General features: G+C 44.3%; 2 protein-coding genes across 4 annotated transcripts in view; both read right to left on the bottom strand.

The window, feature by feature from the left end:
• scn12aa (sodium channel, voltage gated, type XII, alpha a) overlaps positions 1–16,087 on the bottom strand; it is a 120,493-nt gene extending 104,406 nt beyond the window's left edge. Inside the window, exon 1 of the mRNA XM_041842420.2 lies at positions 15,628–16,087. The gene's annotated coding sequence lies outside the window, so the exon portion shown is untranslated. The remainder of the gene's footprint in view (positions 1–15,627) is intronic.
• Positions 16,088–16,407: 320 nt separating this feature from the next.
• On the bottom strand, positions 16,408–20,813 carry LOC121534668 (calcyphosin-like protein). Of its 3 annotated transcripts, none has more exons than XM_041841251.2 (5): positions 20,727–20,813; positions 19,774–19,887; positions 19,349–19,526; positions 18,921–19,130; positions 16,408–17,377 (listed from the first exon to the last, which is right to left on the bottom strand). In XM_041841251.2, the coding sequence occupies exons 2-5, from the start codon at positions 19,863–19,865 to the stop codon at positions 17,276–17,278; spliced, it is 582 nt and encodes a 193-aa protein (XP_041697185.1). In that variant the 5' UTR covers positions 19,866–19,887; positions 20,727–20,813; the 3' UTR covers positions 16,408–17,275. The 3 variants fall into 3 exon arrangements, with proteins under 3 accessions (XP_041697185.1, XP_041697184.1, XP_041697183.1); XM_041841250.2 differs by having other exon boundaries at positions 20,711–20,813; XM_041841249.2 differs by having other exon boundaries at positions 20,663–20,769.
• Positions 20,814–21,748: the final 935 nt, after the last annotated feature.

A 21,748-nucleotide genomic window follows, 5' to 3' on the forward strand; every position in this document is an offset into this window, starting at 1 on the left:
TGGGTGAAATGACATCATTAGGCCTACAATCAGAAACTGTCTGAGGTGATGTCATTGTTTCGACTGCATTTCAACCAGTGTTGCCCGCTGGGCTTGCATTGAAGGGCTTTTTTCCCCTTCGCCTCTATCTCGAACTGGATAAAACTGTGGTCCGAACTATTTTAACCAATAATGACAGAGGGATCTAGATTGATTCTAGTTAGAATAACCAGGCTGCTGTGTAACCGGCTGGCCCACACCTTACAGGCCAAACAGCTGACTAAAATAAAATGGGTTTAAAAAAAGGATCAAAACCAAGTTATCCCTATTGAGAAAGATTGAGATTTTCCCTTCCATAGCACTGGCTTAGCTCCTAGCATTCCCTATTAAGAAATTGAGAGATTGTTATTTCCATAGAACTGGCTTAGATCCTAGCATTCCCTTTAGTATTGGCTTATCTCCCGGTGGGGAGTTCCCCCTGTCCTGTCCTATCCTGTCCTGAAACACCTTGATACATGATCCCTACACACCACTCCACACCACACCACACCACACCACACCACACCACACCACACCACTCCACTCCACACCACACCACACCCAGCCAGACAGATACTAGAAGTAATCTCTTATCTGCTTTTATTTGATCTGCTTATTTGGCCCAAGTTGATCTCAATCTCAGATCAGATCATATATTTCACTGACTGGGTCCAACCAACTGTATCACTGACTGGATCCAACCAACTGGATCACTGACAGGGATCCAACAAACTGGATCACTGACGGGGATCCAACCAACTGGATCACTGACTGGATCCAACCAACTGGATCACTGACTGGGATCCAACCAACTGGATCACTGACTGGGATCCAACCAACTGGATCACTGACTGGGATCCAACCAACTGGATCACTGACTGGATCCAACCAACTGGATCACTGACTGGATCACTGACTGGGATCCAACCAACTTGATCACTGACTGGGATCCAACCAACTGGATCACTGACTGGGCTACAACCAACTGGATCACTGACTGGGCTACAACCAACTGGATCACTGACTGGGATCCAACCAACTGGATCACTGACTGGGATCCAACCAACTGGATCACTGACTGGGATCCAACCAACTGGATCACTGACTGGGATCCAACCAACTGGATCACTGACGGGGATCCAACCAACTGGATCACTGATGGGGATCCAACCAACTGGATCACTGACTGGATCCAACCAACTGGATCACTGACTGGGATCCAACCAACTGGATCACTGACTGGGATCCAACCAACTGGATCACTGACTGGGATCCAACCAACTGGATCACTGACTGGATCCAACCAACTGGATCACTGACTGGGATCCAACCAACTGGATCACTGACTGGATCCAACCAACTGGATCACTGACTGGGATCCAACCAACTGGATCACTGACTGGGATCCAACCAACTGGATCACTGATGGGGATCCAACCAACTGGATCACTGACTGGATCCAACCAACTGGATCACTGACTGGGATCCAACCAACTGGATCACTGACTGGGATCCAACCAACTGGATCACTGACTGGATCCAACCAACTGGATCACTGACTGGGATCCAACCAACTGGATCACTGACTGGGATCCAACCAACTGGATCACTGACTGGGATCCAACCAACTGGATCACTGACTGGATCCAACCAACTGGATCACTGACTGGATCCGACCAACTGGATCACTGATGGGGATCCAACCAACTGGATCACTGACTGGATCCAACCAACTGGATCAATGACGGGGATCCAACCAACTGGATCACTGACGGGGATCCAACCAATGTTGTTCCCATTTGGTGGGGGAATAAATAGGTAAAATTCTCCATTAGCAGATAAAGACACTGGCAATGGTGTTTCTATCTCTTGTGATTTGGCATTCAGAGACACACCATGCAAGAGCACTCACTGACTGCAGTGTCAGGTGAAATATCATGCCCTGTGAGACAGACCGCTTCTACACATTGTTACATGTCTAAGACTATACTTTGTTCAGATATGACATTGTTTTGAATAACTGTCTAAAAAGCAACTAATGTATATCAAAAACCAAAACTAAACATCTACAGTGAAAACAAAACAAAACAAAACACAGAGGGAGAACAGTAATTCCAATGTGGGCTAGGTTCATTTAGCAGAGGGCTTAATGTGGGCTAGGTTCATTTAGCAGAGGGCTTAATGTGGGCTAGGTTCATTTAGCAGAGGGCTTAATGTGGGCTAGGTTCATTTAGCAGAGGGCTTAATGTGGGCTAGGTTCATTTAGCAGAGGGCTTAATGTGGGCTAGGTTCATTTAGCAGAGGGCTTAATGTGGGCTAGGTTCATTTAGCAGAGGTCTTAATGTGGGCTAGGTTCATTTAGCAGAGGGCTTAATGTGGGCTAGGTTCATTTAGCAGAGGGCTTAATGTGGGCTAGGTTCATTTAGCAGAGGGCTTAATGTGGGCTAGGTTCATTTAGCAGAGGGCTTAATGTGGGCTAGGTTCATTTAGCAGAGGGCTTAATGTGGGCTAGGTTCATTTAGCAGAGGGCTTAATGGGGGCTGTGTTCGTTTAGCAGAGGGCTTAATGTGGGCTAGGTTCATTTAGCAGAGGGCTTAATGTGGGCTAGGTTCATTTAGCAGAGGTCTTAATGTGGGCTAGGTTCATTTAGCAGAGGGCTTAATGGGGGCTGGTTCATTTAGCAGAGGGCTTAATGCGGGCTAGGTTCATTTAGCAGAGGGCTTAATGTGGGCTAGGTTCATTTAGCAGAGGGCTTAATGGGGGCTGTGTTCGTTTAGCAGAGGGCTTAATGTGGGCTAGGTTGTGTTAATTTAGAAGAGGGCTTAATGTGGGCTGTGTTCGTTTAGCAGAGGGCTTATTGTGGGCTAGGTTCATTTAGCAGAGGGCTTAATGGGGGCTGTATTCGTTTAGCAGAGGGCTTATTGTGGGCTAGGTTGTGTTCGTTTAGCAGAGGGCTTATTGTGGGCTGTATTCGTTTAGCAGAGGGCTTAATGTGGGCTGTGTTCATTTAGCAGAGGGCTTAATGTGGGCTAGGTTCATTTAGCAGAGGGCTTAATGTGGGCTACGTTCATTTAGCAGAGGGCTTAATGTGGGCTAGGTTCATTTAGCAGAGGGCTTAATGTAGGCTGTGTTCATTTAGCAGAGGGCTTAATGTGGGCTAGGTTCATTTAGCAGAGGGCTTAATGTGGGCTAGGTTCATTTAGCAGAGGGCTTAATGTGGGCTAGGTTCATTTAGCAGAGGGCTTAATGTGGGCTAGGTTCATTTAGCAGAGGGCTTAATGTGGGCTAGGTTCATTTAGCAGAGGGCTTAATGTGGGCTAGGTTCATTTAGCAGAGGGCTTAATGTAGGCTGTGTTCCTTTAGCAGAGGGCTTAACGTGGGCTAGGTTCATTTAGCAGAGGGCTTAATGTGGGCTAGGTTCATTTAGCAGAGGGCTTAATGTGGGCTAGGTTCATTTAGCAGAGGCAGGTAGGGAGGAGGGCAGGGCAGGGCAGGGAGGGAGGAGGAGGACAGGGCAGGGAGGGAGGCCAGGGAGGCCAGTGGAAAAGTCTCTTAGTTGAATGAAATTGAATTGTCAGCCAGATGTGCTGTGGACGTTCCCCACCACAAATAATTATCCTAATTAGATTGAGGGTGGAGGGGAACAGAGCACAGCCAGGCGTAGCTGATGATGTGCCTTCCATCCAAAATGTCCAGCAGCTTCAGCAAGCTAAATCTACTTACATTGTTTTGCTGTTCAAAATACGACCAAAATACACATCCAAACACACATCCAAAATACACATCCAAACACACATCCAAAATACACATCCAAACACACATCCAAAATACACATCCAAAATACACATCCAAACACACATCCAAAATACACATCCAAAATACACATCCAAACAATCTCGCAAACTATGAGCTAGTTTTTTTCTGGTTGCTAAAAATATTAGCAAAAAATGTGTCCTTTTTCAATCAATAAACAACCTGAACATGATGTCACAAAAAAAAATTCTGGCTAATGTATTTTCAACATCTCTGGGTTAGGTTCTGGCCACTGGGATAGGTGAGACCACAGAGATCATATTAAATGATAGTCTATACTGTATAGAATACCACCATAGATGTGCAGTTTGGTTGATCCATAGATGGACAGGCTAGGGTCCTCCACCACTCACCACCACGACACCAGATGCTATGACATTTTAACACTAAGTTCGTGTCCCAAAAGGCACCCTATCCCCTATATAGTGTGGTCCTGGTCAAAAGTAGTGCACTACAAAGGGTTCAATTTGGGACGTAGCCTAAATGCTATACAGTCTGAAATATATGGACACTGAAAAGTAAAGAAACCATTCTGGTTTTTAAAAAAGGGTGTCTACATTTGAGTATTCCTTGTGACTGGAGGGGAATGAGCCGGCCGCCATCTTGTCCGGCAGAGAGGACAACAGGTCATAGCTACTGTAGTAGTTTATCACTGTTAGTCTGCTGTAAATGAACATCATGTCCCACATAATGTCCTGCTGAGACACTGACATTCCTCGGAGTCACACAGAGTCTGTCCAGCCAAGAGACTGATGTTCCTCTGTGTGTCTGTGTGCGTGTGTGTGTGTGTGTGTGTGTGTGTGTGTGTGTGTGTTTGTCTGTCCAGTCAGCCCAGACACTGGGTCACATCCCATCCAGAAGAGCTCTAGGAAGTCTGGAGATTGTCTTAATCGTCTTAATCTATTGTGTTGCATTGTGGTGTATTGTGGTGTATTGTGCTGTATTGTGCTGTATTGTGCTGTATTGTGCTGCATTGTGCTGCATTGTGCTGCATTGTGCTGTATTGTGCTGTGTTGTGCTGTGTTGTACTGTATTGTGGTGTATTGTGCTGTATTGTACTGTATTGTGCTGTATTGTACTGTATTGTGCTGTAATGTGCTGTATTGTGCTGTATTTTACTGTATTGTGCTGTATTGTGCTGTATTTTACTGTGTTGTACTGTATTGTGCTGTATTGTACTGTATTGTGCTGTATTGTACTGTATTGTGCTGTATTGTGCTGTATTGTGCTGTATGTTACTGTATTGTGCTGTATTGTGCTGTATTTTACTGTGTTGTACTGTATTGTGCTGTATTGTACTGTATTGTACTGTATTGTGCTGTATTGTGCTGTATTTTACTGTGTTGTACTGTATTGTGCTGTATTGTACTGTATTGTGCTGTATTGTACTGTATTGTGCTGTATTGTGCTGTGTTGTGCTGTATTGTACTGTATTGTGCTGTATTGTACTGTATTGTACTGTATTGTGCTGTATTGTGCTGTATTTTACTGTGTTGTGCTGTATTGTACTGTATTGTGCTGTATTGTACTGTATTGTGCTGTATTGTGCGGTATTTTACTGTGTTGTGCTGTATTGTACTGTATTGTGCTGTATTGTACTGTATTGTGCTGTATTGTGCTGTATTTTACTGTGTTGTGCTGTATTGTACTGTATTGTGCTGTATTTTACTGTGTTGTGATGTATTGTACTGTGTTGTGCTGTATTGTGTTGTGTTGTGCTGTATTGTGCTGTGTTGTACTGTGTTGTGCTGTATTGTGTTGTGTTGTGCTGTATTGTGCTGTGTTGTGATATGCTGTATTGTGCTGTATTGTACTGTGTTGTGCTGTATTGTACTGTGTTGTGCTGTATTGTGTTGTGTTGTGCTGTATTGTGCTGTGTTGTGCTATGTGTGCTGTGTGTGCGAGAGCTCTTTGCAAAGACCTCTTGACATTTCTGCCTGTTTTGGTGGGATGGAGTTCCAATAGGCTTTATAAAAGTTAATAAAGCAATAACAAAGAGAATTACAAACCGCTCTGCCAATAACAGCTAGTTTTCAGGATACATATCCCTCCCATTATGCTTGTCCAATTAGGCCTCTCACTCAGACCACTCCCAGACAGTCCTAGTAAAATTCTTGCTTGAGAAATTGTTCTTTGCTAAGAAGCTATTTTTGTTTATCTTTGACCATTTTAATTGAAAACAATCACAGTAGTAAAGGTACTTAATTGTTACCCAGAAATTATTTAATCATAAAAACGTCTGCATTGGGCCTTTAATCAACCATGTGGCAGTTGACCGTGTGTTGATACATTTCAGCATCTACAGGCCATATAGGGGACTATCCAATTAAAGTGGTGCCAGAGATACTAACAACTGAAAGAGGCATCGTACTCAAAGCTCTGGATAGCCATTTCCCCAAAAAAAGCTGGTTGAAATGACATCATTAAAGAGCGACTGAATGCATCGATTCTGCATGTATCTTTCTGTTGCTCATTAAGAAAAACAAGAATTCAGCCTTGGGGTTGTAGGGTTGGCAGTTACTGATGTTTGTCCCCCATGAGACACCATAGGAACAAAGCCAGTATCACTCCTCAAAATAGTCCGAACTAATCTAAGATAACTCAAGAAATCTATAATACATTTGGACTGTTTTTGCAGAGGAGGTTTTAGTCCCGCAATTTTACATCTAGTTAAGGTGTTTGGTGCATTATTTCTCAAGTTAAAACATTTGCAACGTATTGTCTTATGTAAACAAAATAATGACCAAAATTATCCTAGTTACACTTTGTAATCCATTTTGACACTAGAGTAAATGTTTCAGACTCATATTGATGCCAGAAGTTGTTTACTGCCTTCAGTTGAGCTTTAAAACGAGTTGGTTGCCTTTCAGTAGAGAAGAATGTGAGAAGTCTCTACTCACAATGTGAGTGTTTGTCACGATCGTCTTGACGAGAAGGAGTAGACCAAGGCGCAGCGTGTGAAATAAACATGACTTTATTTAATAAAGCACGAAAACCAAAACAAAACACGATCGAGAAGTCCACAGTAACACTGACTGAACACGGAACAAAAACCCACAAACACAAGGTGAACACAGACAGTTTAAATATGGCTCCCAATCAGAGACAACGAGCCAACAGCTGACACTTCGTTACTCCTCTGATTGGGAGTCACTCAAACAAAGAAATACAACAACCTAGAAATAGACACAACAGAACTACCAACATAGAAATAAACACATAGAATGCACACACCCTGGCTCAACATAATGAGTCCCAGAGCCAGGGTGTGACAGTACTCCTCTAAAGGCGCGGACTGCGACCGCGCCTCAACTAACCAAAACAGGGGAGGGCTGGGGGCGGGCATACCTCCTCGGTGGCGGTTCTGGCTCCGGCCTGACCACCACCCTTCAATACACCCCCAATGCGCCCCTGGTCCAGTCTGGCCCCGCCGGCTGGAGCAGGACTGACTTAACAGGAGCGGTCCTTTCCAGGCTGCCTCACTCGCACCCCCTGGCTTGGGTGCGTTGAGGGAGGAATGGGCCTTACCAGGCTGACTTCTCGCACCCCTGGCTTAGTGCGAGTGGCAGGAACAGGCCGACCGGGCTGGCGACGCCGCACCGTAGGTTTGGTGCGAGTGGCAGGAACAGGCCGGGTCGGGCTGGCGACGCACACCGTAGGCTTGGTGCGGGTGGCAGGAACAGGCCGGACCGGGCTGGCGACGCACACCGTAGGTTTGGTGCGAGTGGCAGGAACAGGCCGGGTCGGGCTGGCGACGCGCACCGTAGACTTGCTGCGGGTGGCAGGAACAGGCCGGACCGGCTGGCGACGCGCACCGTAGGTTTGGTGCGGTGGCAGGAACAGGCCGGCTCGGGCTGGCGACGCGCACCGTGGACTTGGTGCGGGTGGCAGGAACAGGCCGACCGGGCTGGCGACGCCACTGGCCGGTTTGGTGCGAGTGGCAGGAACAGGCCGGGTCGGGCTGGCGACGCGCACCGTAGACTTGGTGCGGGTGGCAGGAACAGGCCGGACCGGGCTGGCGACGCGCACCGTAGACTTGGTGCGGGTGGCAGAAACAGGCCGGTCGGGCTGGCGACGCGCACCGTAGACTTGGTGCGGGTGGCAGGAACAGGCCGGACCGGGCTGGCGACGCCGCACCGTAGACTTGGTGCGGGTGGCAGGAACAGGCCGGACCGGGGCTGTGGAGACGGATAGGAGGCCTGGAGTGAACAGCGGTCCACCACCCGTCCTGGCTGAATGCCTACCCTCACACACTCTGTGTGAGGCATCCGCACAGGACGTACAGGGCGGTGTACCCCTGGCCTGGTGGCCTCCTGGATTCGCCCCATCTTTGCCTCCGTCGTCCATGCCGTGTGCCCCCTAAAAATTTCTTGGGGTTGCCTCTCGACCCTCCGACGCTGCTCCCACGCTCCAGGTTGCCTGTTCCTGGACACGCTGCTTGGTCCTGGTATGGTGGGTTTTTCTGTCACGATCGTCGTAAAGGAGAGTAGACCAAGGCGCAGCGTGTGAAACGAACATGACTTTATTATATTAAAGTATCTAAATACAAACAAAACACGACTCGTGAAGTCCACGGTTACACTGACCGCATAAGGAACAAAAACCCACCAACACAAGGTGAAGACACACAGTTTAAATATGGCTCCCAATCAGAGATAACGAGCCGACAGCTGACACTCGTTACCTCCGATTGGGAGTCACTCAATACAAACATAGACATCGACAACCTAGACACCCAACATAGAACATGAACACATAGAATGCACACACCCTGGCTCAACATAATGAGTCCCAGAGCCAGGGTGTGACAGTGTTTTAATTTGCGGTTGTCCAAGTAGCCCTCTGTGTTAGCGATATTTCCTCTAAACAACATCTGATTTCAGACTCTGGTTCCTCCTCTGTAAACGTCAATAGAGTTCACATTGAGGTTATCTCAGGGCAAACTAATCCACAGCAATCAATCTTTTTTCTCCTCCTACTCCATCAAAACACAGACACACAATCTATGCTATCTCTGTATAGTTATGTGAAACGTCTCCATTTCCTTTCTAAGTCCTCCCTGTGTGTTTCTTGGCCATGCATATTGATGTCAATTTACTTAGCTGCATGTAATCCTACTCACACAATAAGTATTTTGCTACTTCATTACTACTATAAACTGTGAAATAATCCAACCGCAGTGTGCTGCTGACTTTATCTCAATGGGTTTACAGGCCTGGGGGAAGGATTAAGGGAGAGATCAGCATTCAAACATTTTTCTCATTCCTGTTATTATTATTATTCTTTGCTCTCTTTTGAATGACTGATGATTTTTGTTGAATTTCTTTCTAATCTCTAGCCCATTGAGGTAGGTTGTCCATCCCATCCATGCCTGGTATCGTTGTTGGACTGACCCTAACCTTCACCAAAACCCTACACTTCACCAAAACCCTACCCTTTAACCAAAACCCTCCCTTTCACCAAAACCTACCCTTCACAAAGACCCTACCCTTCAAACAAAACGCTATATTTCAAATGAACACTATATTTCAACAGAAACACAATATTTTTATCGAAACCCTACTCTTCACCAAAACCCTACACTTCCCAAAAACCCTACCCTTCACCAAAACCATACGCTTCACCAAAACCCTAGTTTCACCAAAACCCTGCTCTTCACCAAAACCCTACCTTTCAACCAAATGTCTACCCTTCACCAAAATCTTACCTTTCACCAAAACCCTACCCTTTAAACAAGACCCTACTCTTAACCAAAACCCTCCCTTTCACCAAAACCCTCCCATTCACCAAAACCCTATCCTTCACCAGGATCCTACCCTTCAAACAAAACCCTATATTTCAACCGAAACCCTATATTTCAACAGAAACTCTACATTTAAACCGAAACCCTACCCTTCACCAAAACCCTACTCTTCACCAATTACCTACATTTCACCAAAACCCTACACTTCACCAAAACCCTCCATTTCACCTAAACCTTACCCTTCACCAAAACCCTACGCTTCACCAGAACCTTACCCTTCAACCGAAACCCTATATTTAAACCGAAACCCTACCCTACACCAAAACCCTACCCTTCACCAACACCCTACCTTTCACAAAAACCCTACTCTTCACCAATATCCTACCCTTCACCAAATCCTACCATTCAACCATAACCCTACTCTTCACCAAAACCCTCACTTTCATCAAAACCCTATCTTTACCATAACCTTACCCTTCAACCAAAACCCTACACTTCCCCAAAACCCTAACCCTAACCTTCAACCAAAACCCTACACTTCACCAAAGCCCTAACCTGCAACTAAAACCCTACCCTTCAACCAAAATCCTACCCTTAACCAAAACCCTCCCTTTCACCAAAACCTATCCTTTACCAAAACCCTACCCTTCAACCAAACCCTACACTTCCCCAAAACCCTACCCCTTCACCAAAACCATACGCTCCACCAAAACCTAAGCGTTTCACCAAAACCCTGTTCTTCACCAAAACCCTACCCTTCAACCAAATGTATACCCTTCACCAAAATATTACCTTTCACCAAAACCCTACATTTCACCAAAACCCTACACTTCAACCAAGACCCTACTCTTAACCAAAACCCTCCCTTTCACCAAAACCCTAGCCTTCACCAAGACCCTACCCTTCAAATGAAACCCTATATTTCAACAGAAACCCTATATTTCAACCAAAACCCTACTCTTCACCAAATCCCTACTCTTCACCAAATCCCTACCTTTCATCAAAACCCTACCATTCACCAAAAGCCTACCCTTCACCAAAAGCCTACCCTTCACCAAAACTCTACCCTACCCTTCACCAAAACCATACCCTTCACCAAAACCCTACTCTTCACCAAATCCCTACCTTTAACCAAAACCCTACCCTTCACCAAAACCCTACCCTTCACCAAAACCATACTCTTCACCAAAACCCCACTCTTCACCAAATCCCTACCTTTAACCAAAACCCTACCTTTCAACAAAACCCTCTCTTTCACCAAAATCCTACCCTTCACCAAAACCCTACCCTTCACCAAATTCCTACATTTCACCAAAACCCTACCCTTCACCAAAACCCTACACTTCACCAAAATCCTACCCTTCACCAAAACCTTACCCTTCACCAAAACCCTACCCTTCACCAAGACCCTACCCTTCAACCGAAACCCTACCTTTCAACCGAAACTCAAACCTTAACCAAAACCCTACCCTTCACCAAAACCCTAAGCTTTACAAAAAAAACTACCTTTCACCAAAACCCTCCCGTTCACCAAAACCCTCTCTTTCACCAAAACCCGACCCTTCACCAAAACCCTGCCCTTCAACCAAATTCCTAAATTTCACCAAAACCCTACCCTTCACCAAAACCCTACTCTTCACCAAAATCCTACACTTCACCAAAACCTTACCCTTCACCAAAACACTACCCTTCACCAAAACACTACTCTTCAACCGAAACCCTACCCTTCAACCAAAACCATACCCTTCACCAAAACCCCACTCTTCACCAAATCCCTACCTTTAACCAAAACCCTACCTTTCATCAAAACCCTCTCTTTCACCAAAACCCTCCCCTTCACCAAAACCCTATCCTTCACCAAAACCCTACCCTTCACCAAAACCATACGCTCCACCAAAACCTAAGCGTTTCACCAAAACCCTGTTCTTCACCAAATTCCTACCCTTCAACCAAATGTATACCCTTCACCAAAATATTACCTTTCACCAAAACCCTACATTTCACCAAAACCCTACACTTCAACCAAGACCCAACTCTTAACCAAAACCCTCCCTTTCACCAAAACCCTACCCTTCACCAAGACCATACCCTTCAACCGAAACCCTACCTTTCAACCAAAACCCTACCTTTCAACCAAAACTCAACCCTTAACCAAAACCCTACCTTTCACCAAAACCCTATATTTTACCAAATCCTACCCTTCACCAAAACCCTAACCTACCCTTCACCAAAAACCTACCGTTCACCAAAACCCTATGCATTACCAAAATCATACCCTTCACCAAAACCCTACCCTTCAACCAAAACCCTACCTTTCACCAAAACCCCATCCTTTACCAAAATCATACCCTTCACCAAAACCCTACCGTTCAACCAAAACCCTACCCTTCACAAAAACTCTTCCCTTCACCAAAACCTTCCCCTATCCTCTCCCATTCAGCAAAACCCTACCCTACCCTTCACCAAAACCCTACATTCACCAAAACCCTCCCCTTCCCCAAAACCCTCCTCCTCACCTTTCACCAAAACCTTACACTTCACCAAAGTCTAACTTCACCAAAATCCTACCCTTCAACCAAATTCCTACCCTTCACCAAATTTCTACCCTTCAACCAAAACCCTATATTTCAACCAAAACCCTACCTTTCACCAAAACCCTATCCTTTACCAAAATCATACCCTTCACCAAAACATTACCCTTCAACCAAAACCCTACCATTTAACCAAAAGCCTACCCTTCAACCAAAGCCCTACCCTTTAACCAAAACCCTACCCTACCCTTCAACGAAAACCCTACCCTTCAACGAAAACCCTACCCTTCAACCAAAACCCTACCCTTTAACCAAAACCCTACCCTTCAACCAAAACCAACCCTTTAACCAAAACCCTACCATTTAACCAAAATCCTACCCTTCAACCAAAAACCTACCCTTCACAAAAACTCTTCCCTTCACCAAAACCTTCCCCTATCCCCTATCATTCAGCAAAACCCTACCCTACCATCCTTCACCAAAACCCCACATTCACCAATACCCTCCCCTTCAACCAAAACCCTACTCTTCAACCAAAACCATACCCTTCACCAAAACCCTGCCCTTAAACCAAAACCCTTCACCAAAAGCCTACCATTTAAACAAAACCCTACCCTTCACCAAAAGCCTACCCTTCAACCAAAACCTACCCTTTAACCAAAACCCTACCCTTCAACCAAAACCCTACACTTCAACCAAAATCCTACCCTTCAACCAAAACCCTACCCTTCAACCAAAACCCTACCCTATCAACCAAAACCCTTCCCTTCAACCAAAATCCTACCCTATCAATTGGGTGATTGATGTGAAGAGATGCCTGAACTTACTTACATTTTTACTATACTGGGGTTTATTTTTTAGAGCCTGTGTTTACTAAGAATTATAGATATTTCGGGTCTCCATTGCAGTCAGCACCTGCCCATTTCAACCACTGACAGAGGACAGGGCCCCTATTCACAAAGCGTCTCAAAATAAAAATAGCTGATCTAGGATCAGGTCCCCCCTGTCTATTTAATCTTATTCATTATGATCTGCACTCTTACTCTGAAACGTGTGAATACAGGACCAGGCCTGGTTTTCCAGCATGGCTCCCATGGTGTCTGTCAACACTACAGTACAGAGTCTATACAGGTCAGCTGATGTCTATGGTGTTGTGTTTGGACAGTACACACTGAGTGTACAAAACATTAGGAACACCCCCGCCCCCTCCCCGCCCCCTCCCCCCCCGCCCCCCTTCCCCCGCCCCGCCCCCCCCGCCCCCTTCCCCCTCCGAACAGCCTCGATTAATTGGGGCATGGACTCTACACGGTGCACCTGGTACCTACTACCATACCCCGGTCAAAAGGCACTTAAACATTTTGTCTTGTCCATTCACCCTCTGAATGGACACACGTACACAATCCATGTCTCAATTGTCTCAAGGCTTAAAAAATCCTTCTTTAACCTGGTCTCCTCCCCTTCATCTACACTGATTGAAGTGGATTTAACAAGTGACATCAATAAGGAATCAAAGCTTTCACCTGGAATATACCTGGTCAGTCTATGTCATGGAAAGAGCACAGTATATGTGGTCAGCTGATTTCTACGACGTTGTGATTGTACGGTATATGTGGTCAGATGATGTCTACGACGTTGTGATTGTACGGTATATGTGGGTGGGGGCTGTTAGACTACTAAAGCAGCAGAGGTACCGTATAACTCCACGGATCTCTTGGGTGACCTAATTATTACCATTCTCAAACCTTTTTCTATGATTACTGCACAGATATAATGATATCAATAAAGTAATGCCACAACATCGGCTAATGGAAAATATTCATTCTGACTGAAATAGAAAAGGTATGACAGTAATAGGAATTATTAGAATGACTGGGTATTATTGTAGATTAAATATTGTTATGGGAGATACACTATATATACTAAAGTATGTGGACACCCCTTCAAACTAGTGGATTTGGCTTTCCAACAAGTCAGTTCGTCAAATTTCTGCCCTGCTAGAGCTGCCATGCTCAACTGTAAGTGCTGTTATTGTGAAGTGGACATTTTTAGGAGCAACAACGGCTCAGCAGCGAAGTGGTAGGCCACACAAGCTCACAGAACAGGACCGCCGAGTGCTGAAGCTCGTAGCAAGTAAAAATCGTCTGTCCTCGGTTGCAACACTCACTACCGAGTTCCAAACTGCCTCTGGAACCAATGTCAGCAGAATAACTGTTAGTCGGGCGCTTCATGAAATGGGTTTCCATGGCCAAGCAGCCGCACACAAGCCTAAGATCACCATGCGCAACACCAAACGTTGGCTGAAGTGGTGTAAAGCTCGCCGCCATTGGACTTTGGAGCAGTGGAAACGTGTTCTCTGGAGTCACCATCTGGCAGTCTGACGGACTAATCTGGGTTTGGCGGATGCCAGGAGAACGCTACCTGCCCCAATGCATAGTGCCAACTGTAAAGTTTGGTGAAATCTTAACGCTACAGCATACAATGACATTCTAGACAATTCTGTGCTTCCAACTTTGTGGCAACAGTTTGGGGAAGGCCCTTTCCATGTTTCAGCATGACAATGCCCCTGTGCACAAAGCGAGGTCCATACAGAAATGGTTTGTCGAGATCAGTGTGGAAGAACTTGACTGGCCTGCACAGAGCTTTGTCCTCAACCCCATCGAACGCCTTTGGGATGAATTGGAAAGCCGACTGCGAGTCACCCCTAATCGCCCAACATCAGTGCCCAACCTCACTAATGCTCTTGTGGCTGAATGGAACCAAGTCCCCGCAGCAATGTTCCAACATCTAGTGGAAAGCCTTCCCAGAAGAGTGGAGGCTGTTATAGCAGCAAAGGGGGGACCAACTCCATATTATTGCCCATGATTTTGGAATGAGATGTTTGACGAGCAGGTGTCCACATACTTTTGGTCATGTAGTGTATCTCGATGGATTTATGGGGATGTTGTATAGACAGGTACAGTAGGTGAATGCGCAAATCCCCAAAAGTAGTCATTTTTAATTCAGGCTGTACATGTTCTAGAAAAGCAATTAGCCTGCGTGGAAGATTGATGTTGTTTGGATAAATATGTGCAACAAACTCTCCCCATTTACCATTTAAACATTTTCAATGAAATCGACAGATAATTTAGTACAGATCAAATCTATAAATTTGAGCTATTACCAGCAAAAGTGAACATATAACTTTTGGAAACGTTAAATTAGGCCTACATTGATTTCAAGTGCACCTTTTCGTTGCGTTGTCTTTGTAGTTTGTTGTGCTACCTTCTTTTTCATTGTAAAGTAGTTTGTGACTTATGTCAAATCAATATTTTATGGTAGTTTTGAAAATTATGGGCGAACAAATTGTTAGGCCCAGTCCAATTTCCATCAAAATGCACTCGTTCTATGCTTAATTGTAAGGCAGGCCACTGCATTCGTAAAACACTATGATTTTTCAATATTGGTCAAATAGCACCTACACAATTAAACTGTATAGGCCTGCAAAAATTTATAATAAAGCATGAATAAAGAATGAATACTTACGTGTGAAACTCCGTGTTCTGTAGCATAGCTTCCAGAGTTTAGTTTTTCAGATTTTGGGGAACAGAATGGCCAGAAAACCCAAGTAGAATCCATGTTTCATTTGTCTCCCGGAAGGTCCTGATTAATAATCGATAAATTACTTAAATAACACGTTACAGAGACTGAAAATGGCGCCTGTTATGTTGCGAGGCCAAATCCAGTTGTTATCGGTCAAAAGTGACTCCCGGATGAATGCCAGTTGTCAAATCCCCTGATGTTGGGCATTTTGAACCGCGCTTCACTCGGCGCTACAGGGTTAACCGCCGCCTAAATACTCACCCAAAACACCCTTCCTCCGTTCCTTTCCATTTGATTGCCACTAAATGTCAGTCCTAACTGAGAAAACTTCAAATAGCCTAAAAAGCGCACCAGAAATGATGTTGCGCACGGTTGTAATTCATGCGCGTTCCTGAGCCGTCGCGCTGAGAGTGGAAAGTCCTAAACCTCCGTTTGTCCTTGAGCTGTTGAGCGGCTGGCCGGGGCGGGATGGGATGGGATGGGAGCGATGCCTGACTAGGGGATTAGGCTACGGCTACGGCCGGCCCATGTCATCTCACATTCAAAAATTATCGGGATTTGGGAAGCAATATCATTTTTTTTACCTCTCAAATGTTGAGTAATCTGAAACCATTTTGTGAGGCAACAGGAAATATATTTTCATTTCATTTTACAAAGACCTGCAAAAAAATAGAAAACAGAATGCAAAAATCTGTTTGCAAAAAATCTGTTTAATCCTGAATAAATATTTTCACACACCGGTAGATAAGAAGTCTACTTTCTCAGAACTACTTACAGGTAAATGTGGGCATATGAATGCTATTCTACCTGTAGGCCTAAAGGAATCAAAATAACACACGTGGCTCTGTTGCTCCATCTACCGGCGCTACAATGTCCTTTAAGGGAAACGCAGGGCTGATCATCAATTACATTTCAGTAACATTGACAGCTCCCTGAATTGCAAACTTGACTTTTCACCTAATTGTCCACAGTTAATTAAAGCGCAGAAAACTAGCGATGACGACCCTGGGTGTTGACACCATAAGAACAAATTATAACACTGCATATGCACTCAATAATTCAATTCCACCGTTTAGGCGGTATAGGACCTCTGATCTGCATGCACTAGACTACAACTTAGACTGATTAGAGAGTCCGGGGATTCTGAGTCCTTTGCTTTTGGTATGCATAGTAGCTATGGTTACTAAACTATTACAGAACTTGGAGCCAGATATACTGTACTTGTACAGGTAGATGCAGCATTTAAAGGAACAGTCATTGTGCTGCTAGAAATGTAGTTTATTTGGCAAACATTAGCATAATTTATGATGTAGCTTAAACCGTCAGAGAGAGCTCAACAAGACAAAGCAATATGGCCCAAGAAACTTGATTAATAATTTTTATTTATATATATATATATATATATATATATATATAAATCATTCAGTAGAAACAGCGTGTATCTGTGCATTTAAAGCTATTCTGTTCCATTGAAAAACTATAAACTAACATTTGTCTATTTTCTCACAGTCCTAAATGAATGCAAAGCTGCTCTTTCTGATTAGCAAAATATATTAGTAGAATACATATGAATGTAGCTAGCCAGTGGTGCCTACAGCTTCCAGGCATTCTGCATCATAGTAACAAAGTATTCGTCACTGTCGATAGAGGCGCTCACTCCACTGTAGTAGTTGATGAACTCCTCCTGAGTTACCTACAGGAGGGGGACAAGACAACTCATTTACATAATATACAAAACCAAATAACCAAGCCAAAAATATCTGCTCCTTCCTTTTGTGTGTAGATAGTTCTGTCACACCCTGATCTGTTTCACCTGTTTTGGGCTTGTCTCCACCCCCCACCAGGTGTCTCCCATTTCTCCCTCCATTATCCCCTGTGTATTTATACCTGCGTTTTCTGTTTGTCTGTTGCCAGTTCGTCTTGTCTGTTCAAGCTTACCCGCGGTTTTTCCCCGTACTCCTGTTTTGCTCGAGTCCCTGTTTTCCAGTTTTTCCTGGTTTTGACCATTCTGCCTGCCCTGCTCTGACCCGACCCTGAGCCTGCCTGCCGTTCTGTACCTTGTGACACTGTTCTGGATTACCGACCTCTGCCTGCCCCGACCCTGAGCCTGCCTGCCGTTTCTGTACCTTTCGGACTCTCCTCTGGATTACTGACCTCTGCCTGCCCTTGACCTGTCGTTTGCCTGCCCCCTGTTTTTTGTAAATAAACGTTTTGCTATTTCGAACTGTCTGCATCTAGGTCTTATCCTGAGCATTGATAAGTTCAGTAAAATGTAGTTTTTTTCTTCTTCATTTTTTATGTCATATCATCTACAATTAATTAGCCTGAAATCCGGGGCCTGGTTGCATAAAACATCTTAAGTGTTTCCCTTAAGGGTTTACCTTAAGGAATAATTTCCCCTTACCTAAGGGAATTGTTTAAGGTCGTTGCAGAGAACCACTGCAACGTCCTAAGGTAAGGGCATCATTTAAGGGTTTTACGGTAGTTTGAATGCAGTAAGGCAGAAAGAGTCTCTGGTTACCATGGAGATGACCTGATTCACTGTTCAAGACAGGAGAAACAAATTGATTTAGAAGATAATAAAACATATTGATTTAGAAGATAATAAAACATATTGATTTAGAAGATAATAAAACATATTGATTTTTGTTACTTTTTTCTCTACTTGTTTCTATTCCTTTCTAGCAGGTCAAGCTAACTTTAGAGTAGGTTGCTAGTTAGCCAGCTAGCTTTGTAGCTATGGATTGTGCACCTTGATTAGCTACCTAGCTAGCTAGCTGGTGGATGTTTTCCTTTTGAAACCAGGCCAGAGGAAAGCAACATTCACCTCCACAAATGCTGTTTACATTGATATTCATACTGAAAGAAGCACTTAAGGGACCTCATGGGCACCCTTAACTGTTTCACTTAATTTAAGGGGGAAATTTGTATTTAAATGATTTGTGCAACTGACTTAATGTTAAGGAAACTTTAATTGAATAGATAAGAGTGCAATTAACTTAAGATGTTTTATGCACCCGGGCCCAGACCAGTTTTGTGCTAACATTCCACTCCTTGTACTCTGTCCCATATGCCTAAGATATGGCATCCTCTGTTCTCCTCAGTTCTCTTTGAGCTCATTAATGATAGAATGTTCATATTTGAAGATTGGAGAAAGGCCAGACTGTTTTTGCGTGACAAGGAGTGGAATGTTAGCACAAACAGACTGGTACCCAGGCTAGCAGTGTATTTATCACCTTGCCGTCTTTGTTGTCGGGGGAATCAAAGCTGCTGAGGAAGGTTAGGAAGACCTGTTCCTCGGTCCACTCCCCGCTCTTATATTTGGGGTGTTGTGAGCTGTTGTAGACCCCCCTCAGGTCCTCCACCGTCACCACCCCATCCCCTGTCCGGTCCAACTTCTTAAAGGCCTGACCGATCACAGAGATCCTGGCACTGGACATAGGAGGCTGAAGGAAACGGATACAAACCCATGCAAACAGCATTATACATCACTGCACCTTCATCATGCAATTATTACATGTATTTTGACTTGTTCAAATACTATTATTATGCGAGAACCATTATATTATACCATTATTTATTTATTTATTATTATACACTGTGCACAATGAATAAAATGTGCATAATCAATGAGTTTTTTGTGTCACTACTTTATTAATTTTACCCTCAGATTCTCCAGAAACTCGTTGAAGTTGATGGTGCCACTGCCGTCCTTGTCACACAGTGTGAAGATCTGCTGGGCATCCTCTCTGCTCACCACCACGCCATAGTCCTCCAGTCCCTTAATAAACTCCTGCAGGTCCAGAGACTTACTGCCATCGTCGTCCATGATGCGGAACGTCCTGTATGGATGGGGAGGAAGAGAGACGATGTGGAGGGATTAACCATCTTTCTCTAGATATCTATTCGACTTAATAATCAATTATGAATCAGTTATCATCAATTATTGTTGGCTTTTTGTATGCAGACTATTTTCACTTGTGAGTGAATATCATAAGATAAGAAAACGTTATTGTAAAGTTATTAAAAAAAAATAAAAAAATAAAAATGTTAGTTGTTTTGCTTTGTCTTTTAATTTGTTTTTCTTGCCTTGCCAGTCCCTTGATGCCAGCTGCTCCCCTGGCCAGACATTGCCCTCTCAGTACCTCCATTGGGTCTGTGGGCTTGGTGTTTGAGGCCATGTCTTCTGTGTTACTGTAAAATCTGGAGTAAAATACACCATCTGCTTATTTAATTCATATTCAGATGTAGGTTCAACAACAGAGGAAGTATAATGAGCAAGCAAGGAGAAAATAGAAAGTCAAAATATGCTACACCCCTCCCCTAGAGACCTGTTACTAGGCTACACCCCTCCCCTAGAGACCTGTTACTAGGCTGCCCCCCACCCCCAGAGACCTGTTACTAGGCTGTCCCCCTCCCCCAGAGACCTGTTACTAGGCTACACCCCTCCCCCAGAGACCTGTTACAGGCACACCCCCCCCAGAGACCTGTTACTAGGCTACACCCCTCCCCCAGAGACCTGTTACTAGGCTACACCCCTCCCCCAGAGACCTGTTACTAGGCTACACCCCTCCCCCAGAGACCTGTTACTAGGCTACACCCCTCCCCCAGAGACCTGTTACTAGGCTACACCCCTCCCCCAGAGACCTGTTACTATGTACTGTACTAGCGCACCAAGCCGTCACAAGTCAGTTCAATAGTCAATACATCATAAAGAGACATAATTGCAGATATGTTCATATTGCAATTGCAAGACATATTTTAAAGATCATATCCATTTTCATATACAAAATGTCTCCTTATTTGCTTAATGTACACCACTTTCATAAAATAAAATCGAAACTCGTTACTCCTGTTGCCTAGACAACACTTACACAACAACCACACCTTTTTCCTATGCCATAACTTCGAACCACTATCTATCCAAAATAGTCTAACGGACATACCAAAACTAAGCAATAATGAAGAATACGATTACCCAACAAAAATAGTCGTTGTTGCAAGTGCGAGGAGAAAGTTGTCTCACCTAGAGTTCTTCTCACCTGTTCCACTCTAGTGTGCCGGTGCGTAATGTAATTGTGGTTGATATGAATAGCGCACGCCCCCTCCTCTTCTCTCTCTCTCTCTCTCTCTCTCTCTCTCTCTCTCTCTCTCTCTCTTTCTCCTCTCTCTTCTCTTCTCTCCTCTCTCTCTCTCTCTCTCTCTCTCTCTCTCTCTCTCTCTCTCTCTCTCTCTCTCTCTCTCTCTCTCTCTCTCTCTCTCTCTCTCTCTCTCTCTCTCTCTCGCTCTCTTCTCTTTACTCTACACTTGAGACCAGCAGCCCACTCGTGTCATTACCAGTAACGACTGTTAGATCATGTTCGATTTTCGCGGTAAGGAAGGCGGTAAAATTGTACGAAGAGAAAATCCATCGAACTGTAGAGCTTTTTTTTTTTTCGATAATGAATGTGTCCCAAATGGCACCCTATTCTCTATACATGTAACGTTATGATAGTGAAATAATTGTAAGAAGTAGAAGGCCTAGAATGGATCATATGTTTCAGATGTGATGTTGAAAACGCTGGGATGGGTGATTCCGGACCATGTCTGAAAAAGTAGATCAATTATTTGGGATATAGATGGGGAAATACACTGTCAGAAAAACATTATGGGTGGTGGAAAAGGAAATCTATAGTATCATAGCAAGGAATTTGCAGTGGTGTAAAGTAATTAGTAAAAAATACTTTGAAGTATTACTTAAGTATTTTTTTGGGGGTATCTGTACTTTACTTTACTATTGATATTTTTACTTTTACTGATTACTTTTACTTTTACTTCACTACAATCCTGAAGACAATATGTTTTTTTTACTCCCATACATTTTCCCTGACACCCAAAAGTACTGTTGATGCTCAGGCTGGACAGAATATGGTCCAATTCACACACCTATCAGTTAGAGGTCTTCACGGGTCCACCCTAACCCGAATACCCGAGAACCAACCAGTGACCAGAGCGGGTCTGGGTCCAAAATTCAAACTTTTTCCTCGGGCCTGGTCGGGTCCTGTTTGATTGTCATTGGGTGTAT

This window comes from Coregonus clupeaformis, chromosome 21, assembly GCF_020615455.1.
Source record: "Coregonus clupeaformis isolate EN_2021a chromosome 21, ASM2061545v1, whole genome shotgun sequence".
In the NCBI taxonomy this organism is placed as follows: Eukaryota; Metazoa; Chordata; class Actinopteri; order Salmoniformes; family Salmonidae; genus Coregonus; species Coregonus clupeaformis.

Excerpts from the sequence above, each read along its gene's own strand:
- LOC121534668 (XM_041841251.2), bottom strand. The coding sequence starts at position 19,865 with ATGGCCTCAAACACCAAGCCCACAGACCCAATGGAGGTACTGAGAGGG. Across the intron at positions 19,131-19,348 it reads AGTTTCTGGAGAATCTGAGG|CCTCCTATGTCCAGTGCCAG; the intron begins GTAAAATTAATA and ends CGTTTCCTTCAG. Across the intron at positions 17,378-18,920 it reads CCGACAACAAAGACGGCAAG|GTAACTCAGGAGGAGTTCAT; the intron begins GTGATAAATACA and ends CCCCTCCTGTAG.